The sequence below is a fragment of the Scyliorhinus torazame genome, chromosome 1 (genome assembly GCF_047496885.1).
Source record: "Scyliorhinus torazame isolate Kashiwa2021f chromosome 1, sScyTor2.1, whole genome shotgun sequence".
Taxonomy (NCBI): domain Eukaryota; kingdom Metazoa; phylum Chordata; class Chondrichthyes; order Carcharhiniformes; family Scyliorhinidae; genus Scyliorhinus; species Scyliorhinus torazame.
Genome location: NC_092707.1, coordinates 342,338,567 through 342,362,566, shown reverse-complemented (window position 1 = coordinate 342,362,566; position 24,000 = coordinate 342,338,567). Strand labels below are relative to the sequence as shown.

General features: G+C 47.9%; 1 protein-coding gene across 2 annotated transcripts in view; it reads left to right on the top strand.

Annotated features, from left to right (window-relative positions):
* Nucleotides 1-24,000, top strand: part of eprs1 (glutamyl-prolyl-tRNA synthetase 1) — a 134,576-nt gene that overhangs the window by 68,017 nt on the left and 42,559 nt on the right. For both annotated transcript variants that reach the window (XM_072509428.1, XM_072509425.1), the window contains 4 exons: nt 2,995-3,357; nt 13,772-13,999; nt 15,243-15,496; nt 22,447-22,498. In XM_072509428.1, the coding sequence (XP_072365529.1) occupies nt 2,995-3,357; nt 13,772-13,999; nt 15,243-15,496; nt 22,447-22,498 (897 nt within the window). The remainder of the gene's footprint in view (nt 1-2,994; nt 3,358-13,771; nt 14,000-15,242; nt 15,497-22,446; nt 22,499-24,000) is intronic.

Below are 24,000 nucleotides of genomic sequence, written 5' to 3'. Positions count from 1 at the left end.
GCAGGGGGGGCGGGAGAGAGAGAGAGAGAGATGTGCTGCAGGTAGAGGAGGGGGAAGGGGAGGAGCAGCAAGGGGAGGCGCAGACGTCCCCAGATGAGGATGGGGGCATTGGTCAGGACAGGCGGGCTGGACATGGACTGGAGGCTGCCCACCGTTACCGGCTGGGCCAGCGGGCACGGGATAGGCTGGGCCAGCAGGCACGGGACAGGCTGATAGCCGCCCGGTTCACGGGCTAGGGGGAGATGGGAATTGCCGATTATGGGCACAGACTGCACACTACGGCACAAGCCTACCACCCTCACCCCACCCACCCACCAGCCTACCACTCTCACCCCACCCACCCACCCACCACCAACCACCCGCACCCCACCCGCATGTACACCATCCCTCCATTGCACATCCACCTGCGGCACAACGGGCCGGGCTCACACGGTCGCCGGTGGAAGCGTGCCTCTATTGGAGGCCATGGGGGATGATGACAACACACTCTGCGATGTGCTCTGGGCTCTACATCGTTGGACAATGTCTGACCCATGGCCACAGGAGCACCCTCCACCCGGACTGTCCCTGCGTGCGGCCGTGACACTGCAGCGCACGGTCCCATCGTCTGCCCGGGGGGATTGCGAGGGCGACCCGAGGGGAGGGGGGGGCGCCCTCACCTGAGGCCGACGTTCTATCACCCCTCACACACAGACTGGCGCTCACCTCACACCACATCCCCGCACGCATCGGACAGAGCACAAAGGCAGCTTCTGTAGGTGTGAAAGTGATTTTAATAACAAACAGTTCATATACGTGCCCTAGCCCCAGAACTAATCTGTGCCCTGCAGCCGTGCCAACTTACTCAGTCTAATTTTGGGGCCTTACGGGCCCTATGAGTACGTCTAGGTGGTTCCCCAGACGGTACAGCAGAACTGGAGGTGGACTCCTGCCCTGTGACTAGGGACCCCTTTGGTGGCCGTTTCCTGCGGCGGCCCGGACTAGATGGGCCAGGCTGCGGCTCGGGAGATTGCCAGCCTGTCCTGCCCGTTGCCCACCAGATGCACCTGGGGCGGATGTGGGAGGAGTCCGAGGTGTCGTGGTGTTCCGGGACCTCCCCTACAGGGGGACCCGGAACGGGGTCCAGCCTCTCCTCCTCCCTCAGGGTGCCCGATGGCCCCCGGGCCTCTACATGGGTCGGGGATGCGAACAGACCGAGCACCTGACGCCCCCCTGACACCTGGCGCTGCCAGTCCTGGAGGCCTGCCCTGATATCAGCCAAGGTCTGCAAGTTTGCAGCCATGGAGCTCAGGGAGTTGACCATCCCTGTCTGTGTCTGGGCGACGCCGGCCAGCACCTGGGCAATGGCGCCGATGCCCTCAGCGATGGCCTGCAGAGATTGGGCCATGCCTGCTGAGACTGGGCCATGGCGTTGAGCGCCTCTGTGATCTGCTGCTGGCTCTGGCTCATGGCTGCCTGTGAGAGGGCAGCCATGTCCTGGGCCACAGACGGCGCCTGCACGGAAAGCCCCACACCTTGCGTACTGCGACCCATGTCTGACACCGTTGCACCCATTGCCTCCACCGCGGACGCCACCCGTGTGGTGTCAGCCTGGGTGGCACGCATGACTGGCACCACTACCTGCTCCTGCACACAGGTGGACTCCTCCACAAGCTGGCTGTCACCCCCTTCGGTCGTCCCTTGGTCCGTGGCTGCATCGGGTCTATGGGTGGGTGAGGTAACTCCAGTAACCCGGGACCTGTCTGGGCGGCAGATGGTTGCCTGCGCTGGGCTGCCCTCCGACCGCCTGGCCCCACGGCTGTTCCTGCCTCCACCTCCTGTACCGGGACAGCTGTGTTGTGCGCACCAGTTAGTGTCCCAGATGCCTCATTGCTAAAGTGGCCAACCGAGGTGAGTGTCTCTTCGATGGTGAAGGGTGTAGGAGATAGCAGTGGTGTAATGGCGTGCTCCTCATCCGACCCGAAGTCCGGGGTCCCCTGGAGAGGTGGTTTCTGTCCATCTGTCCCCTGTGTGTGGGTGTCGTGTGTATTAGGGTCCCGTGCGTCGGTGTCCCGTGCGTCGGTGTCCCGTGCGTTGGTGTCCCGTGCCGGCTGCGGCGGGGGCCTGTTGCTGTGGCTGCCCTCCTCGTCGCTGGGTGTGGCCCGCCGGCGTTGCCGCTCTCGCACTAGATGTGGGCGGCGTCCACCTGGTGCTCCAGGTCTGTCCCTGGCTCGTGGTCCCCCTGGATCGTCCTGGGGGCGGCGTCCGTCTGGTGCTCCTGGTCTGCCCCGGCTTGTGGCCGCCCTGGAACATCCTGGGGGCATCATATGCCTGATGGGCCTGGTCTCCCCCCACCCCCCACCACCCACCCCCAACCACCATTTCCCCTCCTTCCCCCCATATCCCCCAGCTTTCAGGGAGAATAACTGGTGGGGGTCTCTGATGGAGTTCTTCGATGGGGAGTCTGATGGGGGATCTGATGGGGTTCTGATGGGAGGGTCTGATGGGATCTGATGGGGGGTTTGATGAGAGAGGCTAGGGGGTGGTCAGTGGGGTGGGGCGATATGGGGGAAGGGGGATATGGGGGAAGGGGGAAAGTGGGGCAGGCAGTGGGGGGGGGGTCTCACTTTACATTGCGCGGCGGGCGGCCATTTTGCCGGGTCTCCGGAGAGGGGGGGGTGTCTTTTGTGCAGTGACGGCGCGCGCGTCCGTTACGCCGCTACCAGCCCATTCCCGGCTGGAGAATTTGCGACGTTTCGGAGGGCCCGATGCCGGAGTGATTCGTGCCGTTTTTGGCGCCGGGTTCGGGCCATCATAGATTACTGGATTGCAAATCATATAAAGTGGTCTGCCCTCTTTGTAATTGAGTATGTAATAAGTTTAAAAACAAACTAACACATTAAAATTCTATGTTTCTGCTGCCTTCAACAGATGGTTATGTACAATGCGTAGCTTCGCGAAAAAGCTAAAGAAACGAAATGGAAGTTTGTTCAAAAAATTATTTTTATTTTTTAGATTAAAGCTGACTCTGCAGTTACAGCTGTATCACCCCTTGCTGTTTCCCCTGCCCCAACATGTGACACTCTTGACCTCGCTGCACTTTACAACAAAGTATTTCAACAAGGTGAGGTTGTGCGTGAATTGAAGGCAAAGAAAGCATCCAAAGAAGAGGTAGATGCAGCAGTAAAAGGACTTTCAAGTTTGAAGGCAGAATATAAGCAACATAGTGGTATTGAATACAAGCCTGGAAAGCCACCAGCATCAACTTCTAGCCCTATATCCAAAACCTCCGAATCAACCACCGACAAAGTTCTGTATGACAAGATATCTCAACAAGGAGAGGTAGTTCGAAAACTCAAAGCAGATAAAGGTTCAAAGGTATTTTCTTTGGTCATTTCTAAATCCTTTAAAATAATACTATTTATGTATCTTTGTTCTGCTAATCAACTTGGGACTAGACGTTTTGTGTAAAATGTCTGTTTCACTGACTGAACTAAAATTGATGGTTCTTCGTTATTGGATTGAGTTTTAATCTAGCAGGTTCGCTCAGCCTGCCAATTTGGAGCAGCACGGTAGCACAATGGTTAGCACTATGGCTTCACAGCACCAGGGTCCCAGGTTCGATTCCCGGCTGGGTCACTGTCTGTGCGGAGTCTGCACGTTCTCCCTGTGTCTGTGTGGGTTTCCTCCGGGTGTTCCGGTTTCTTCCCACAAGTCCCGAAAGAGGTGGTGTTAGGTCATTTGGACATTCTGAATTCTCCCGCAGTGTACCCGAACAGGTGCCGGAATGTGGCAACAGTAACTTCATTGCAATGTAAGCCTACTTGTGACACTAATAAAAATTATTATAAATTAAGGGTGTATGGAGAGCTATTGAAAGCAGCACTCTACTTCCCCTTAAGTTTGGGTGCGCTAAACCAGCAACCGTGAACATTTAAAGCAATTCTCAATGAAAATACACTCCCTTGAGAAATTAAAAACTCCATTGGAAAAGTGATATAGCCATGGCTAACAGGAAAAATGAAGCTTAAAAGAGGCTTATAATCCTTCCCAAAGCAGTAGTAAGCCTGGGGATTCAGAATGTTTTAAAAATCAGCCAAGGCTGACCAAGAAAGTGATTGATAGAGAACAAGGAATATGAGGCCACCGAACCAGAAATATAAAACACAATTGTAGAACCGCTTACGAAGTATGTAAAAATCAAATGTTGTGCCCTGTACAGGCAGAAATAGGAAAAATTATTAACTACACATGGATGTCGCTGGTTCGGCCAGCATTTATTCCCCATTCCTAATTGTCCTTGAGAAGGTGGTGGTGAGCTCCTTTCTTGAACCACTGCAGTCCTTGTGTTCGAGGAACATCCAGAGTGCTGTTAGGGAGGAAGTTTCAGGATTTTGACCCAGTGGACAGTAAGGGAATGGTGATATATTTCCAAGTCAGGATGGTGGGTGGCTTGGAGGGAAATTCCAGATGGTGATGTTCCCATACATTTGCTGCCCTTGGTCTTTGAAATGACAGTTCTTATGGGTTTGGAACATGCTGTCTAAGGAGCCTTGGGGAGCTCCTGTAGTGCATCTTGTAGCTGGTACACACTACTGACAGTGTGTCGATGTTGGAGGAAGTGAATATTTGTGGATTGGATACTAATCAAGTGGGTTGCATTGTCTAGGATGGTGTCAAGCCTCTTGAGTGTTGTTGGAGCTGCACTCGTCCAGGCACGAGGTGTGTATTCCATCACACGTCTGACTTGTGCCTTGTAGATTATGGTCAGGCGTTGGGGAGTCAGGAAGTGGGTTATTTCCTCTAACCTGTTCTTGTAGCCACAGTACTTATATTACTGATCCACTTCACTTTTTGGGGAATAAAGAAATGGCATCAATAATGAACAAGCATTTTCTATCTGTCTTTCGGTGAGAAGAGACAAAGAGCATATTGTAAAGTGTGGGCAATAAAGGGTATAATGTGAAAGAGCAATTTAAAGTAATTGATATTAAAGAAACTTGTACTGGAGAAATTAATGGAACTAAAAGTTGACAAATCTCATGGACCTGATGGCCTCGGCTGTTACAGGATTCAGTGGCAGACTGAATAAGTTTTGATCTTCAGAATTCCTTAGATTCTAGAATGGTGTTGGTGGATTGGAAGGAAACAAATATAATCCATTGAAACGTATACTTTAGAAAAAAGATTGGAGTCTGCACGTTTTCCCCATCTCTGTGTGGGTTTCCTCCGGGTGCTCTGGTTTCCTCCCACAGTCCAAAGATGTGCAGGTTAGGTGGATTGGCTATGCTAAATTGCCCTTGGTGTCCGAAAGTTTGGGTTAGGTGGGGTTACGGGGATAGTGTGGAGATGTGGGGATAGGGTGGAAGTGTGGGCTTAGGTAGGGTGCTCTTTCCGTGGGCTGGTGCAGACTCGATGGGCCTAATGGCCTACTTCAGCACTGTAAATTCTATGATTCTATAAGATTGCTTGACAGAGTAGATGCTTAGAGGCAAAAGAATAGTAAACCATTTAATACTGAGATGAGAAGATTTCTTCACGGAGTGGTGCATTTTTGGAATTCACTATCTTGTCAATCCTTAGTTTTTTAGTATATTTACGACCGAGACCAATGGACTTCTGGGCACTTAAGGAAATCCAGGGATTTGGGACAGGTGGGAAAGGGAATTCACGTACATGTTTGACTGTTATCTTATTGAATGGTGGAGCAGACTTGACTTGATCATATAACCTTCTCTGGCTTATATTCCTTTTGCCATTATATTCAGTTAGTGCAGACATTGGTTCACCCAAGGGTATTGTTTTTTGGTGTGTGGCAACATATGTGGTGCCTTTGGTGATCAAAATGGGTGATTCTTTTTGGGCTAATGGGGCGAGACCCACGCAGACACGGGAAGAACGTGCAAACTCCACACGGACAGTTATCCGAGAATAGAGCAGAATCTTGACATTGTCTGAGAATACCTCCACTCCTTACGACTGAGGGAAGACCACGGATGTAGCTTGTTTTGATTTTGGGGTTTTAAAATATTTTCCTGTGATAGTACTGTGAGTTTTTTTTTTGTAAAATTTTTTATTAAGGTATTTATAATTTTAAAAAATAACAATAAACCGTACAAATACAAATGTAAACATAGTGCATAAAAACATCTCCATCCCTCGCTAATCCCACCTACCCGAAACAGAAAATAGCCTAACTCCACCCCCCCCCCCCCCAATTGCCTCTGCCGGCAGTTTAGTTTCCCCTGAAGTCGACAAATGGCTGCCACCTCCGGACAATTCATAGCGTTGACCCTCTTAAGGCGAACTTAATTTTCTCAAGTCTGTGAAACCCAGCCATGTCGCTAACCCAAATCTCTGATTTGGGGGGCTTCAAATCCCTCCACGCTAGCAATATCCGTATCCGAGCTACCAAGGCGGCAAAGGCCAAGACGTCAGCCTCTCTCTCTCCCCTGGACTCCGGATCTTCCGTTCACTCCAAAAATCGCCCCCGCTGGACTTGGCACTACCCTTGTTTTTGCATTGTGGATGTGACATCTGCAAAGCCCTGCCAGAATCCCCTAAGTGTGACCCAGCCCTTCCTGACCTACAGTTGGTCCCGCTCTCTAGTGTGCCACCTGTAGGAAAGCTACGCCCACATTCCGAGTTTTGAGATGAGGGCAGCATGGTAGCATTGTAGGGCAGCACGGTAGCATTGTTAGGGCAGCACGGTAGCATTGTGGATAGCACAATTGCTTCACGGCTCCAGGGTCCCAGGTTCGATTCCGGCTTGGGTCACTGTCTCTGCGGAGTCTGCACATCCTCCCCCTGTCTGCGTGGGTTTCCTCCGGGTGCTCTGGTTTCCTCCCACAGTCCAAAGATGTGCAGGTTAGGTGGATTGGCCATGATAAATTGCCCTTCGTGTCCAAAATTGTCCTTAGTGTTGGGTGGGGTTATGGGGATAGGGTGGAGGTGTTGACCTTGTGTAGGGTGCTCTTTCCAAGAGACGGTGCAGACTCAATGGGCCAAATGGCCTCCTTCTGCACTGTAAATTCTATGATAATCTATGATGAGTGGGTGAGGACTCTGGATCTCTTCAATGGCCCGTTGAGCCCCCCGCCCCCATGTTCCATGTTATTATCTGGATGGAGGGAGGGGCTATTTTCCCCCCCCCCCCCCCCCCCCCCCCCCCCCTCCCCCCAATATCATACTCGCCCTCTGGGCCTTCCCTTGCTCACGGGCCATTCAAGATGGTCGTCCACCACTTCCTCATTTTCACCCTCCATGTATTGTCTGCTGCAGCCAGCGTTCTACCCTCCCATGAATCCCACCCCGCCTTTTTGCCCTTTTCTTCCCCGGTGCTTCTGCCTTTGGTCGCCCGTGCCTCTCTTGAATTCTTGCAGCCATTGCCCTCTCTCATTGGTTGTCTGTTTCAAGGAACAGATACTACGTGTCCTTGATATGTATGTCCCTGTCAGGCAGGGAAGAGATGGTCGAGTGAGGGAACCATGGTTGACAAGAGAGGTTGAATGACTTTTAAGAGGAAGAAGGATTCTTATGTAAGGCTGAGGAAACGAGGTTCAGACAGGGCGGTGGAGGGATACAAGATAGCCAGGAGGGAACTGAAGAAAGGGATTAGGAGAGCTAAGAGAGGGCATGAAAAATCTTTGGCGGGTAGGATCAAGGAAACCCCAAGGCCTTTTACACATAGGTTAGAAATATGAGAATGACTGGAGCGAGGGTAGGTCTGATCAAGGACAGTAGTGGGAGATTGTGTATTGAGTCTGAAGAGATAGGAGAGGTCTTGAATGGGTACCTTTCTTCAATATTTATGAATGAGAGGGGCCATATTGTTGGAGAGGACAGTGTGAAACAGACTGGTAAGCTCGAGGAGATACTTGTTGGGAAGGAAGATGTGTTGGGCATTTTGAAAAACGTGAGGATAGACAAGTCCCCTGGGCCTGACGGGATATATCCAAGGATTCTATGGGAAGCAAGCGATGAAATTGCAGAGCAGTTGACAATGATCTTTTTGTCCTCACTGTCAACAGGGGTGGTTCCAGGGGATTGGAGAGTGGCAAATGTTGTGCCCCTGTTCAAAAAAGAGAAATAGTGATAACCCTGGGAATTACAGGCCAGTTAGTCTTACTTCGGTGGTAGGCAAAGTAATGGAAAGGATACTGAGGGATAGGATTTCTGAGCATCTGGAAAGACACTGCTTGATTAGGGGTAATCAGCACAGATTTGTGAGGGGTAGGTCTTGCCTCACAAGTCTTATTGAATTCTTTGAGGAGGTGACCAAGCATGTGGATGAAGGAAAGCAGTTGATGTCGTGTACATGGATTTTAGTAAGGCATTTGATAAGGTTCCCCATGGTAGGCTTATGCAGAAAGTAAAGAGGCATGGGATAGTGGGAAATTCGGCCAGTTGGATAATGAACTGGCTAACCGATAGAAGTCAGAGAGTGGTGGTGGATGGTAAATATTCAGCCTGGATCCCAGTTACCAGTGGCGTACCGCAGGGATCAGTTCTGGGTCCTCTGCTGTTTGTGATTTTCATTTATGACTTGGATGACGGAGTTGAAGGGTGGGTCAGTAAATTTGCCGACGATACGAAGATTGGTGGAGTTGTGGATAGTGAGGAGGGCTGTTGTCGGCTGCAACGAGACATAGATAGGATGCAGAGCTGGGCTGAGAAGTGGCAGATGGAGTTTAACCCTGAAAAGTGTGAGGTTGTCCATTTTGGAAGGACAAATATGAATGCGGAATACAGGGTTAACGGTAGGGTTCTTGGCCATGTGGAGGAGCAGAGAGATCTTGGGGTCTATGTTCATAGGTCTTTGAAAGTTGCCAATCAAGTGGATAAAGCTGTGAAGAAGGCCTATGGTGTGCTAGCGTTCATTAGCAGAGGGATTGAATTTAAGAGCTGTGAGGTGAAGATGCAGCTGTACAAAACCTTGGTACGGCCACATTTGGAGTACTGTGTGCAGTTCTGGTCGCCTCATTTTAGGAAGGATGTGGAAGCTTTGGAAAAGGTGCAAAGGAGATTTACCAGGATGTTGCCTGGAATGGAGAGTAGGTCTCATGAGGAAAGGTTAAGGGTGCTAGGCCCTTTCTCACTAGAACGGAGAAGGATGAGGGGCGACTTGATAGAGGTTTATAAGAAGATCAGGGGAATAGATAGAGTAGACAGTCAGAGACTTTCCACCCAGGTGGAACAAACCATTACAAGGGGACATAAATTTAAGGTGAATGGTGGAAGATATAGGGGGGATGTCAGAGGTAGGTTCTTTACCCAGCGAGTAGTGGGGCATGGAATGCACTGCCTGTTGAAGTAGTTGAGTCGGAAACATTGGGGACCTTCAAGCGGCTATTGGATAGGTACATGGGTTACGGTAGAATGATGGGGTGTAGATTAATTTGTTCTTAATCTAGGACAAAAGTTCGGCACAACATCGTGTGTACTATATGTGGTGCCTTTGACGGTCAAAATGGGTGATTCTTTTTGGACTGTGGGGGTGAGACCCACGCAGACACTGGAAGAAAGTGCAAACTCCACACGGACAGTGATCGAGAATAGAGCAGAATCTTGACATTGTCTGAGAATACCTCCACTCCTTACGACTGAGGGAAGACCACGGACGTAGCTTGTTTTTATTTTGGGGTTTTAAAATATTTTCCTGTGATAGTACTGCGAGTTTTGTTTTGTAAAATGTTTTATTAAGGCATTTATAATTTTATAATAATAACAATAAACCGTACAAATACAAATGTAAACATAGTGCATAAAAACATCTCCATCCCTCGCTAATCCCACCTGCCCGAAACAGAAAATAGCCTAACTCCACCCCCCCCCCCTTATTGCCTCTGCCGGCAGTTTAGTTTCCCCTGAAGAAGTCGACAAATGGCTGCCACCTCCGGACAAATCATAGCGTTGACCCTCTTAAAGCAAACTTAATTTTCTCAAGTCTGTGAAACCCAGCCATGTCGCTACCCAAATATCTGATTTGGGGGCTTCAAATCCCTCCACGCTAGCAATATCCGTATCCGGGCTACCAAGGCGGCAAAGGCCAAGACGTCAACCTCTCTCTCCCCTGGACTCTGGATCTTCCGACACTCCACAAATCGTCCCCTCTGGACTCGGCACTACCCTTGTTTTTGCATTGTGGATGTGAGATCTGCAAAGCCCTTCCAGAATCCCCTAAGTTTCAAACATGCCCAAAACATATGGGTTTGCTGGCCCTCCCACACATCTCGCGCATCTGCCCTCTGTCCCAAAGAACATGCTCCTCCGGGCCACCATCGTGTGTGCCTGGTGAACCATCTTGAATTGTATCAGGCTAAGCCTAGCACATGATGAGGACGTGTTCACCCTGCTCAAGTGTCCGCCCACAGACCCGCTTCTATCTCTCCCCCCCCCCCCCCCCCCCCCCCCCCCCCCCAGCTCATCTTCCCATTTGCGCTTTATCACATCTATTTGAGTTACCTCCCACTCCATAAGCTCTTTGTAGATATCCAAAACCTTCACCTCCCCCACCGCTGTTCTAGAAACTACCCTGTCCTGTATCCCCTGTGGCAGTAGGAGCGGAATGGTCGAAATCTGCCTTCGCACAAAATCGGAAAATCCCGTATCTGCAGATATCGAAACCCATTCCCTCCCAGCAATTCAAAATTCTCCTCCAAATCCTCCAAACGGGGAAAGCTCCCATCTATAAATAAATCTCCAATCCTATCGATCCCTGCTCTCTGCCACCTCTGAAACCCCCCATCCAACCTCCCGGGACAAACTGGTGATTTTTACAAATTGGAGCCCACACCGATGCTTCCTCCACTGCCTCCAGACTCTCAGGGCCGCCACTATCACTGGGCTTGTGGAGTACCGGGCCGGCGAGAATGCAAAGGCGCCGTTATCAATGCCCCCAAACTTGTGCCCTTACACAATGCCCCCTCTACTCGCTCCCGCACCGACCGCCCCCTCCACTTCCTAATCGCGGCTATGTTTGCCGCCCAGTAATAGTTGCTGAAGTTCGGCCGTGCCAGCCCACCCTCCCGTCGACTACGCTCCAGCAGCACTTTCCTTTTTTAAAAATAAATTTAGGGTACCCAATTCATTTTTTCCAATTAAGGGGCAATTTAGCGTGGCCAATCCACCTACCCTGCACATTTTTGGGTTGTGGGGGCGAAACCCACGCAAACACGGGAAGAATGTGCAAGCTCCACACAGACAGTGACCCAGAGCCGGGATCGAACCTGGGACCTCGGCGCGGTGAGGCTTTCCAGCAGCACTTTCTTTACTCGCAGGGTTTTACCCGCCCAGACAAAACCGAGATCACCCTATTTACCCATTTTTAAAAAAGGCCTTTGGGATAAAGATAGAGAGGCACTGTAAAATGAACAAAAATCTCGGGAGGACCATCATTTTCACGGTCTGTACCCTCCCTGCCAGTGGCAGCGGGAGCATGTCCCATCTCCGAAAGTCCTCCTTCATTTGTTCCACTAGCTGGGTCAAATTTAGTTTATGTAGCAGCTCCCATTCCCGTGCCACCTGGATTCCCAAATAGCAGCAGGATTCCCAAATAGCGGAAACTCCCTCCCACCACTCTGAACGGCAGCTCCCCCAGTCTCCTCTCCTGCTCCCTTGCCTGGATTGCAAACATCTCACTTTTACCCATATTCAATTTGTACCCCGAAAACCGGCCAAATTCCCCTATGATCCGCATCATCGCCTTCATCCCCCCTAACGGGTCGGAAATATACAGGAGCAGGTTGTCTGCGTATAGCGAGACCCGCTGACTATCCCCTTCCAGTCCTTTGATGCTCTTAGTGTCATCGACAATGATTCTATGGCCAAAGCAAACAGCAATGGGGAAATAGGGACATCGTTGCCTTGTCCGTCAGTGCAGGTTAAAGTAGCCCGACGTAAGCTGATTCATTCGTACACTCACCACCGGTGCCTGGTACAACAACCGAACCCAGTCAAGAAGCCCTGCCCAAACCCGAACCTTCCCAAAACCTCCCATAAATAATTCCACTCCACCCGATCGAAGGCCTTTTCTGCGTCCATAGCGACCACTACCTCCATCTGCCTCCCCTCGGAAGGCATCATGATCACATTTAAGAGCCATCTAACATTGGCCGTTTGCTGCCTGCCCTTAACAAACCCCGTCTGGTCATCCGCTATCACCTCCGGGACACAGTCTTCTATCCTTGAGGCCAAGATGTTAGCCAACAGTTTGGCATCGATGTTCAATAGAGAGATTGGCCTGTATGACCCGCATAGCTCTGGATCCTTCTCCTGCTTCAGGATCACTGAGATCGAGGCCTGTGACATTTTGAGGGGGGGGGGGAAGAACATCCCGCACCCATGCCTCATTAAATGCCCTCTCCAGCAGCGGGCCCACCATCCCAGAAAACTTCTGGTAAAATTCCACTGGGTAGCCGTCCGGTCCCGGGGCCTTACCCGACTGCATGGCATCCGCTCCTTCTACTATTCCTTCAATCCCAATCGGGGGTCTCAACCCCTCCACCAACCCTTCCTCAACATTTGGAAACGCCAACTCCTCCAAAAACTGCCTCATCCTCTCCATCCCCGCTGGGAGTTCCGACTCATACAACCAACTGTAAAACTCCTTAAACACCCCGTTCACCCCTGCTAGGTCCAAGACCGTATTCCCTCTTCACCCTTCCTATCTCCTTGGCCACCTCCCTTTTCTTTGGCTGGTGTGCAAGCATCCTGCTGGCCTTCTCCCCATACTCTTATATCACCCCCCTCGTCTTCCTCAACTGCTCCACCGCCTTCCCTGTAGATAACAGACCAGACTCCATTGTAGCTTCTGCGGCTCCTTCAATAATCCTGCCTCCGGGGCCTCCGAATATCTCCTATACACATGGAGTATTTCTCCAACCAACCTATTTTTCTCTGCTCGCTCCACCATTGTTTTATGGGCCTGTATGATCAACTTATGCGAGTCCAGGTCCGGGATCTTCCCTAGCAAGCGCCTCAGAAACTCTGCATCGTCCCAGTTTGGTGCGTAAATATTTACGAACACCATCGGCATCCCCTCCAGCTTCCCGCTCACCATGATATACCTACCCCCTGAGTCCGCAACTATATTTCCTATCTCAAATGACACTCGCTTATTGATCAGAATCGCAAATGTGATGAAATACCGACACCCAGTTCAACATATGTGACAAATGAACAGACACTACGGCTTTAGGACCTTTTGTTGAAGAAAGGAAGCAGTGTCTGGTTTGTACAAATTCATATTCCAGAACTGAAATTTAAAGGAATAATACTTTGTTTCACATACACTTTATCTTTGGGACACCGTCTTAGAATCCAACTCCGAGTGCAATACTTGCCTGACCCACCCCTTCCTCAGTCCAGTCTGATCCATTATCCTCGGGTGTGTCTCCTGCAATATTGCCATGTCCGCCTTCAACCTGTACAGCGAGTTTAAGGAGGCCTCTTCGCATGCAATTTTCTAAATTGATTTTTTCTTTTCTATGAACTACAATTGTTGGTTCTATTTCTATAATAAAATACAAGGTGCAAACAATTTTAGATTGATTGGCACGTGCACCGAGGTACAGTGAAAAGTATTCTGCATACAGTCTAGGCAGATCATTCCAGACATGAAAAACATAGGATGTATGATAAATATGCAAAGTAAATATATAGACATAGACATCGAGATATGTTATTGGAGTTCCAACACCAGTAAACCTTTGCATTGCTGTCTAGATCTGTTTATGTTTATCTTGTGTTCTGCTCACGTCTTGCTGTATGCTTCCCATGCTTTATTTTACAGGATAAGATAGATGAAGCAGTAAAAGCACTTCTAGCTTTAAAAGTGGAGTATAAACAGAAGACTGGTGTAGAGTACAAACCAGGGAAGCCGCCTGGTGCTGCAACAGGGCCAGCAATTCCACCCATCACCTCTATTGAAACTTCAGGACTTGATAAGAAAGCACTACACAGCAAGGTGGCAGAACAAGGAGAAGTTGTACGCAAACTTAAAGCACAAAAAGGTTCTAAGGTAATGCCTCCAGATTCTATTAACTGAGTAAGAAATTAGCAGCCCTTCTTGTTTCAGGTAAGATTTTCAAGAAAGTGCCCATCCTCCCCTTTTCAAACCGGAGTGAGTATTGTTCAATATTGGAGGTTATGAAGGCAGTAAAATTTATAAATAAAATGAAAACATTAGTATTATTCTATTGAAATTTGGTGTGCAAAATTCTATTAGAAGCCTGAAACTGCATTGTGTTGCTGAGTGCTTTTTAAAAAAACATCTAAGCATTTAGGTAATGTGGTTCCAAGTGAACTAGAGTCAATACTGATAACTGACTGTTATGTGAGAGTACCTTTAAGAAATGGATATTTAGCGAATAGCTGTAGTGGATGTACCTTTAAGAAATGGATGTTTGTCAAATAGATGTAGTAGTTGTACCTTTAAGAAATGGGTGTTTATCAAATAACTGCAGTGATGTCAGTGTGTGGATGGAGCCTAGCTGTGACTCTGCTTTTACTTTCGCTTTGAGCAAAAAAAGCTGGTGTGTTTTAGTTTAGTTTTGGAGTTGAAGAAGCTGCAGTCACAGCAAGAAGGTGCATTGATCTCTCTCTGCAATCTAAAGACTGTCTCCAGATCATTTGAGGATTTCAAAGTAATACCTGTTTCTGGAGAGAACTTAAACCTGCTGTCTTTCTGTAAAAAGGGTCTTTAGGTCTTATGGATGTTGTTAGGAAAGTTATGACGGGTTACTTATAGAATATTGTATCTGTGGGGATTATTGGTGTTGATAGTTGTTAAGCTGTTTACTGTGGGTTTATAAAGTGTTAACTGGATTCATAAATAAACATGGTTTTGTTTTAAAAATACTTTAGATTTCTGTTGCATCACACCTGTAAATGCAGGCCCTTGTGCTCCCCATAACCACAATCTATTAAAAGTCATGGGTCAGGTGAACTCCATGATACACTTTGGTGTTCTCTAAACCCTGGCCCATAACACTGACAGACATTACCATTCTTGGACAGAAAGGTTGAAACACATTGCTTTGAGTAGATTAAAGGGAGTTTTACGGTGCACATAACTGATGATCCTGCATAGAAGTCTCTTTTCCCCAGCCTGAGCAAATGGAAAACTAGCTATTCCAGTGAATGACTGTGATTAAATGCGCATTGTACTTTCATGCAGTGGGAAATTAACTAACTTCCTTGTTGCACATTTCAAATTTGGTTTAGTTTTCCTGCTTGTAACCCCATTCTATTAATTTCTCTAGGCGGAAATCGATGCTGTTGTGGCTGTGCTCCTTGATTTGAAGGGCCAGTATAAAGCTTTAACGGGAATAGAGTATAAACCGGCTGCATGCAGTGATGAAGAGAACAAAAACAAAAAGGAGAAACAGAACAAATCCGAGAAGCAGAATAAGGCTGAAAAACCTGAGGGGCACAAGAAAGATGCAGCAAAAGAACCGGAGAAGGGATCAAGCAATGGAGGCGCAGGTGAAGGCCAGGGGCCGAAGAAACAAACCCGGTACGTATGCATTTAAAAACTTTTATTCAAAACTTTTTCATTTAGACAAAATAGTATAACAAAATATAAAACGGATGCTTCGGATTACAGTATAAAAAGAACATAGTCAACAGTTAAGAACACATCCAAACCTAACCCCCAACAATAAACTAAAAAAAAAGTAACTGACGGTGACTAACTCTTTAAAAAAGGAAATTAATGGCTGCCATCTCTATGTAGAACCACTCTATAGACTGCCGAATGGTATATTTGACCGTCTCCAAATGTAAAAATTCCATGCAGTCACCCAACCAGGCCCAGGCACTGGGCGGCGTAGGAGACCTCCACCTAAGCAGAACTTGCCTCCGGGCTATTAACGAGGCAAAAGCGAGGATATCCACTTTCGCCTCCATTTGCAGTACCTGCAGTTCGATGATAAGAATCTCTGACCTAGTTAGTGTTAAAGAAGGAGACCCAAAAGCTTAACATCTTGGGACACGACCAGAACATATGAATATGATCAGCCCTCTCCCGAGAACACCGTTCACAGCTGTTGTCAATCCCCTCGAGATATAAGAACCCCCAGCCACACTGAGGCATTTGGTCGAGATGGAGACCTCCACCCATCAGTACATTGCTCTGGGCAATCAGCGAGGCGAAGGCCAGGACATCTGCCCCGCGCCCATCTGCAACTCCGGCAAGTCTGACACCCCACATATGGCCACTAAAGAGCAGGGCTCCAGCTAAATCTTCAGAATCGCCGACATGGTGCTAAAGGAGCAGACCCAGAAACCCATAAGCTTGGGTTATGGGCCGGGTTTAGAGAACCCCAAAATGTATCATGGAGTCCAGCTGACCCACAACTTTTAATAGATTGTGGTATGGGGAGCACACGTCCCACTCTACAGGTGTGGTACAGCAGAAATCGAAAAATATTTTTTAAAGCAAAACAATGTTTATTCTATGAACTCAAGTTAACCTTTCCATCAATTCAAATACAACCCACAAAGAAGACAACACTAAATAATCCTTAATAATTTCCCAAACAACATCCAGAAGACAAAATAAACACCTTTTAACAGAAGCACATTAGGTTTACATTCACTACTGAGAACATTTATAATTTTGAATTCACCAAATGATCAAGAGATGGTCTTTTCATGGCAGAGAGAACAGCAGTACACCTGCTTTGTCTGGTTTCACCTCCAACACTGAAAACGAAACTAAACACACCCTGCAGCAAACAGCCTAAAACGAAAGTAAAAAGCTGACAGGAAGCCCAGCTCCACCCACACTCTGACATCACTGATAAACACCCATTTCTTAAAGGTACATTTCTTAAACACCCATTTCTTAAAGGTACTCTCACATGACACTTGGGACAAGACCAAAACATGTGCGCATGGTTAGCTGGACCTCCGGAACAGTGCCCACATAATACCATAAGCATGATATCAATTTATTGACCCTCCCAAAAAAAGATTCCCCAGATTCAAACAAACAAAATGGTAATTGACAGATTTAATTTATATCCAGAGAAGGAGCCAAAGCATCACAGTAATTCTATTATACCACCCATAGTGGGAATCGGGCCTACCACACACAGTGAAAGGTCATCAGCATATAGGGACACACTATGCTTCATCCCTCCCCTAATTATCCCCTTCCACTAGCCCGAAGCCCTGAATATGATGGCCAAAGGCTTTATCTTCAATGCAAATATGAGGGGGGACAGAGGGCACCTTTGTCTCGTTCCCCTATTTAATAGAAAGAAACCTGAGCTTGTGGGTTGGTGCGAGCACTAGCCGACGGAGCCTAATACATAATATTATTATGTATAATAACAACAGGCTTATCCATGACACAAACTTGAGCCCCAACCTCTCCAAAGCTGCAAGAAGAACATAGAACATATGGAACCGTACAGCACGGAACAGGCCCTTTGGCCCTCGATGTTGTGCCGAGCATTGTCTGAAACCAAGATCAAGCTATCCCACTCCCTGTCATTCTGGTGTGCTCCATGTGCCTATCCAATAACCGCTTGAAGGTTCCTAAAGTGTCCGACTCCACTATCACAGCAGGCAGTCCATTCCATGCTCTAACCACTCTCTGAGTAAAGAACCTGCCTCAGACATCCCTCCTATATCTCCCACCCTGAATCTTATAGTTAAGCCCCCTTGTAACATCTACATCCACCCGAAGAAATAGTCTCTGAACGTCCACTCTATCTATCCCCCTCATTATCTTATAAACCTCTATTAAGTCGCCTCTCATCCTCCTCCGCTCCAAAGAGAAAAGCCCTAGCTCTCTCACCCTTTCCTCATAAGACCTATCCTGCAAACCAGGCAGCATCTTGGTAAATCTCCTTTGCACCCTTTCCAATGCTACCGCGGCTCTTAAACTCAAGCCCCCTGTTAATAAACGCTAACACACTATAAGCCTTCTTCACGGCTCTTTCTACTTGAGTGGTAACCTTCAGAAATCTGTCGACGTGAACCCCAAGATCTCTCTGTTCCTCCACATTCCTCAGAACCCTGCCGTTGACCCTGTAATCCGCATTCAAATTTTTTCTACCAAAATGAATCCCCTCGCACTTATCAGGGTTAAACTCCATCTGCCATTTTTCGGCCCAGCTCTGCATCCTATCAATGTCTCTTTGCAGCCTACAACAGCCTTCCACCTCATCCACTACTCCACCAATCTTGGTGTCATCAGCAAATTTACTGACCCACCCTTCAGGCCCCTCCTCCAAGTCATTGATAAAAATCACAAATAGCAGAGGACCCAGCACTGATCCCTGTGGTACACCGCTGGTAACTGGTCTCCAGTCTGAAAATTTTCTATCCACCACCACCCTCTGTCTTCTATGTGATAGCCAGTTACTTATCCAATTGGACAAATTTCCCTCCATCCCACACTTCCTTACTTTCTTCAAGAGCCGACCATGGGAAACCTTATCAAACGCCTTACTAAAAAGTAGCTCTACCTTCATCGACACACTTGGTTACCTCCTCAAAGAATTCATCAAATTTGTGAGGCAAGACCTACCCTTCACAAATCCGTGTTGACTACCCCGGATTAAGCTGCATCTTTCCAAATGGTCATAAATCCTATCCTTCAGGACCTTTTCCATTATCTTACCGACCACCGAAGTAAGACTAACTGGCCTATAATTACCAGGGTCATTCCTATTCCCTTTCTTGAACAGAGGAACAACATTTGCCACTCTCCAGTCCTCTGGCACTATCCCCGTGGACAGTGAGGACCCAAAGGCTCTGCAATCTCATCTCTTGCCTCCCAAAGAATCCTTGGCTATATCCCATCTGGCCCAGGAGACTTGTCGACCCTCAGGTTTTTCAAAATTGCTAATACATCCTTCCTCAGAACATCTACGTCCTCCAGTCTACCCGCCTGAATCACACACTCATCCTCAAAAACATGGCCCCTCTCCTTAGTGAACACTGAAGAAAAGTATTCATTCAACGCCTCTCCTATTTCTTCTGACTCCATGCACAAGTTCCCACTACTGTCCTTGACCGGCCCTAACCTCACCCTGGTCATTCTTTTATTGCTCACATAAGAGTAAAAAGCCTTGGGGTTTTCCTTGATCCGACCCGCCAAGGTCTTCTCATGCCCCCTCCTAGCTCTCGTAAGCCCTTTTTTCAGCTCATTCCTTGCTACCTTGTAACCCTCAAGCGACCCTACTGAACCTTGTTTTCTCATCCTTACATACGCTTCCTTTTTCCTCTTGACAAGACATTCAACCTCTTTTTTGAACCATGGTTCCCTCACACGGCCATTTCCTCCCTGTCTGACAGGGACATGCTTATCAAGGACATGCAGTATTTGTTCCTTGAACAAGCTCCACTTTTCATTTGTGCCTTTCCCTGACAGTTTCTGTTCCCATCTTATGCTCCCTAATTCTTGCCTAATTGCATCATAATTACCCCTCCCCCAATTATAAACGTTGCCTTGCCGTACGGCCCTATCCCTCGCCATTGCAATAGTGAAAGACACCGAATTGTGGTCAAAGTGCTCCAAAGTGCTCTCCCACAAACAAATCTAACACTTGGCCCGGTTCATTACCCAGTACCAAATCCAATGTGGTCCCCCGTCTTGTCGGCCTATCCACATATTGTGTCAGGAAACCCTCCTGCACACTCTGTACAAAAACTGCCCCAACCGAACTGTTCGACCTATAGAGGTTGCAGTCAATATTTGGAAAGTTAAAGTCACCCATGACAACTACCCTGAGACCTCCACACCTATCCATAATCTGTTTTGCAATTTCTTCCTCCACATCTCTATTACTATTTGGGGGCCGATAGAAAACTCCTAACAATGTGACCACTCCTTTCCTATTTCTAACTTCGGCCCATATTACCTCAGTAGGCAGATCCCCTTCAAACTGCCTTTCTGCAGCTGTTAAACTATCCTTGATTAACAATGCTACTCCTCCACCTCTTTTACCACCTTCCCTACTCTTACTGAAACATCTATACCCCAGAACTTCCAACAACCATTCCTGTCCCTGTTCTACCCATGTCTCTGTAATGGCCACAACATCGTAGTCCCAAGTACCAATCCACGCTCCAAGTTCACCTACCTTATTCTGGATGCTCCTTGCATTGAAGTAGACACACTTCAACCCACCTTTCTGTCAGCCGGTACACTCCTGCGACATTGATACCCTTCTCAGTACCTCACTACTCTCAACACTGGCTTCTGGACTACAGCTTGTTTTCCCAGCCCCCTGACAAATTAGTTTTGACCCCCCCCGAAGAGCCGTAGCACATTTCCCTCCCAGGATATTGGTGCCCCTCTGGTTCAGGTGCAAACCGTCCTGTCTGTGCAGTTCCCACTTTCCCCAGAATGTACTCCAATTGTCCACGTACCTGAAACCCTCCCTCCTACACCATCCCTGCAGCCACGTGTTTATCTGCATTCTTTCTCTGTTCCTCACCTCACTGGCACGTGGCACCGGCAACAAACCAGAGATGACAACGTGGTTTGTCCTGGCTCTCAGCTTCTACCCTAGCTCCCTAAATTCCTGTTTTAAATCCCCGTCCCTTCTCTTACCTATGTCGTTGGTACCGATGTGTACCATGACTTGTGACTGCTCCCCCTCCCCTTTAAGGATTCTGAAAATCCGGTCTGAGACGTCACGGACCCTGGCACCCGGGAGGCAACATACCATCCGTGAGTCTCTTTCGCTGTCAACAATCGTCTATCTGTCCCTCTAACTATCGAGTCCCCAATAACTATTGCTCTCCTCTCCCTCCTGAGCCACAGGGACGGACTCAGTGCTGGAGATCCGTTCACCGTGGCTTACCCCTGGTAGGTCATCCCCCTCAACAGTATCCAAAACGATATACTTATTACTGAGGGGAACGACCACAGAGGATCCCTGCACTGACTGCTTCCTCCCAGCCCCTCTCACCGTCACCCATCCAGCTTGATTCTTCGGAGTAACTACATCCCTGAAGCTACTATTTATGTCCACCTCTGCCTCCCGAATGATCCAAAGTTCATCTAGCTCCAGTTCCTTAACGCGGTTTCTGAGGAGCTGGAGATGGGTGCACTTCCCACAGGTGAAATCAGCAGGGACACTGACGTTGTCCCTCACCTCAAACATTCTGCAGGAGGAACATTGCACTGCCTTCCCTGCCATCTCCTCTGGATAAAAAAAGAAAAAGAAAGAAAGAGCTTACCTGTTAATCACTCTACCCCTTAGGTTAAAGTAGGTGGAAGGGTGGGGGACACTACAAGTGTAGTGTCTAGGGTTTAGAAACTGCCCAACTTAAATACAGGTAAAAATAAAACAGTTAACCAGCACCCACTGCACCCCACACGAGAACAGCAATCAGCTGTTATGGGCCTGCGCAAACAATTTAAATCTTTACTACTTACCCAGCAGTCACTCTGTCCTCACTCCGACCGGATTCAGCTGGAAACTCCCAACAGTAAGTTTTTAAAAATTTACTCCCCTTCTCAGCAAGCACTCACTCAGCAACCACTGCGCCCCGCACAATAACGCCTCGGGGAAAAGAAAAACTACTTACCAGTCAATCACTTACCTGCAGGCTGTGATGTCACGGTTCAACTTCTTTCTACTTCTACTTGCCCTCGAGTCTCCCTCTTGAGCTTTACTCGGCCTGGATCCTTACAGTGATTGTCCTTTTTTTTTGGTTAGAGGAGGAGGTAGGGAGGGAAACATTGAAGAAGTTTAAATGTCACTTGACAACAGCTCCTCCACAAACCAACTTCAAGATATGGTGACCGCAATGCACTGATGCAAATTTTCCCTGGAACAGTCAATCAGCAGCTCCGCTCTACTGCCCTCTGCTGAATGCTTGCCTTCACTTGAACACTTAGGGTGTCTTCCTCAGGTACACTTTCTGGATGCAGTGACTGCAATGCACTGATGCACATTTTCCCCGGAACAGCCAATCAACAGCTCCGCTCTACTGCCCTCTGCTATTCCCATTAGATATTCCCATTCTACCCTGTTAAATGTATTTTTGGCATCTAACAAGGCAATTACTTCTGGATCGAGCACGTCAGAAGGGGAAAGAACCACATTTCGCAATCGGCGCACATTGGATGACAATTGCCGACCCTGAATAAATCCTGTCTGATCTTCCCCAATCACCTTAGGAAGGCAAGGTTCCAAACTAAGCGCTAGCACCGTAGCCAATATCTTGGCGACCACATTAAGTGATGAAATAGGACGGTACGACCCGTACTCCATGGGGTCCTTTTTCAGTAGACGGGAAATCGGTGCCTGTACCGGCCTCGCAGGAAGGGAGCCCGTCACCCCCCCCCCCCCCCCCCCCCCCGCCCCCCCGCCCCAAAGTAACTTTATCCAGTGCGGAATGAAACTAGAAATATAAAACATGAAGTATGGACTTGGTTGAGTTATTAAGAATGTTTTTGTTTGTCAATTTTCAATGTTACCATCTTGATTGTAGGTTGGGCCTAGAAGCTAAAAAAGAAGAGAATCTAGCAGAGTGGTATTCACAAGTAAGTGTTTTTCTAATGCCTTTTTGGGTCATTTGTATTTGAATTATTATGAAAAACATTTTAAGTTAGCTATAAATTGGCATTTTCTCCAGCCCTTCTTCCTTTACCTCTACACCCAATTCTTTGGCCCGGAATCTTCCCACCCCATGTAGAATGGACCCATTTATCCATCCAGTGTCTGCCTGGACCCCTCCCTCTTGCCCTCTCTAGATCTTTTCATTGATAACTGCTCGCGTGACATTGGCCCCTCAATTCCTCTGTTCCCCTCCCTCACTCTAAAGTCTTTCCCTCTGAATTGCAGCATTCAATTATTTCAGATACAACCATAATATGGTCATAAAACCTGCAAAGTATGATGTTGCTGGGCGTACTGACGTCTACCTATTAAATAAATGTCATCTCTGTGACACATCCTCTGACCTCTATCAGACCATGACCCCACTACCAAACATCAAGCCATTCTTTCCATGACAGTTACTGACTTCATCTTCTCCGTCCCTGGCCCTCCCATCCTATATAGTCTCCCAATCCTGAACAGCCTGTATCTCCTCTTGTAAGATCCACAAATAGGACTGTCCCATTAGGCTAATTGTTTCACATCCTACCCTGCTGGTTTCATCCTCTGTCCACTGATTCCCACAACTACCCTGACTAACTGAAGATCCTTAGACTTCATTTCCTGTAAGGACATGATTCCTTTCTCCCAGTTTCTTTTTCTTCCAAATCGGAAATCGGGTTGGATGATGCAATATTCCATACTAGTGCTCCAACATCTCTTCCTTTTCCCTCAATCGAGGATTCTCCCCTCACTGTGCTTGACTGGTCCCTCGACCATGTCCTTGCTATTTCCTGCACTCTGTTCTCACCCCTTCCTTTCATTCCCCGGAACTACGAGAGGGTTCCCCATGTCCTTGCCTTCCTCTCCACTGGCCTCCCTATTCAACAGATCAATCACTGCCACCTCTAGTGCAGTGCCACCACCAAACACATCCTCTCTCTTTCTGCATTCTGAAGGGACCATTTCCTCCGCTGCACTTTTCCATACAAGTGCAGGAGATGTACCATCTCTTCTTTTACTTCCTCCCTCCCTCATTGTCAAGGTCCCAAACACTGTGGACAATTTCCGTTCTGATGCTGTCCAATGATGCTGCCTTCTACACAGAGCATTACTGTGTGAAGGAGAGATGAACAGTAATGTCATCAGAACACCCAAGTAGCCAATTACATTAAAGGACTTCTCACATGCCCACTAACAGGAGACAAAAAGCAGTAAAACAAAATTGCTTCCAAGAATTTTTACATAGAGCCAATTATAACTTGAGATATACGCAGAGGGTAATGTAGAGCTATGATATTCTGAAGAAATCTTTTCAAAATAAAATTAACTTAAATCTATCAATGAATCATTTAATTGTACTTCCAAGACCTGAAATGATTTCAGGGCCAGATTTGTTCATTTAAATTCTATTAATCAGATAGTTATTCAAAACCCAGTTACACCT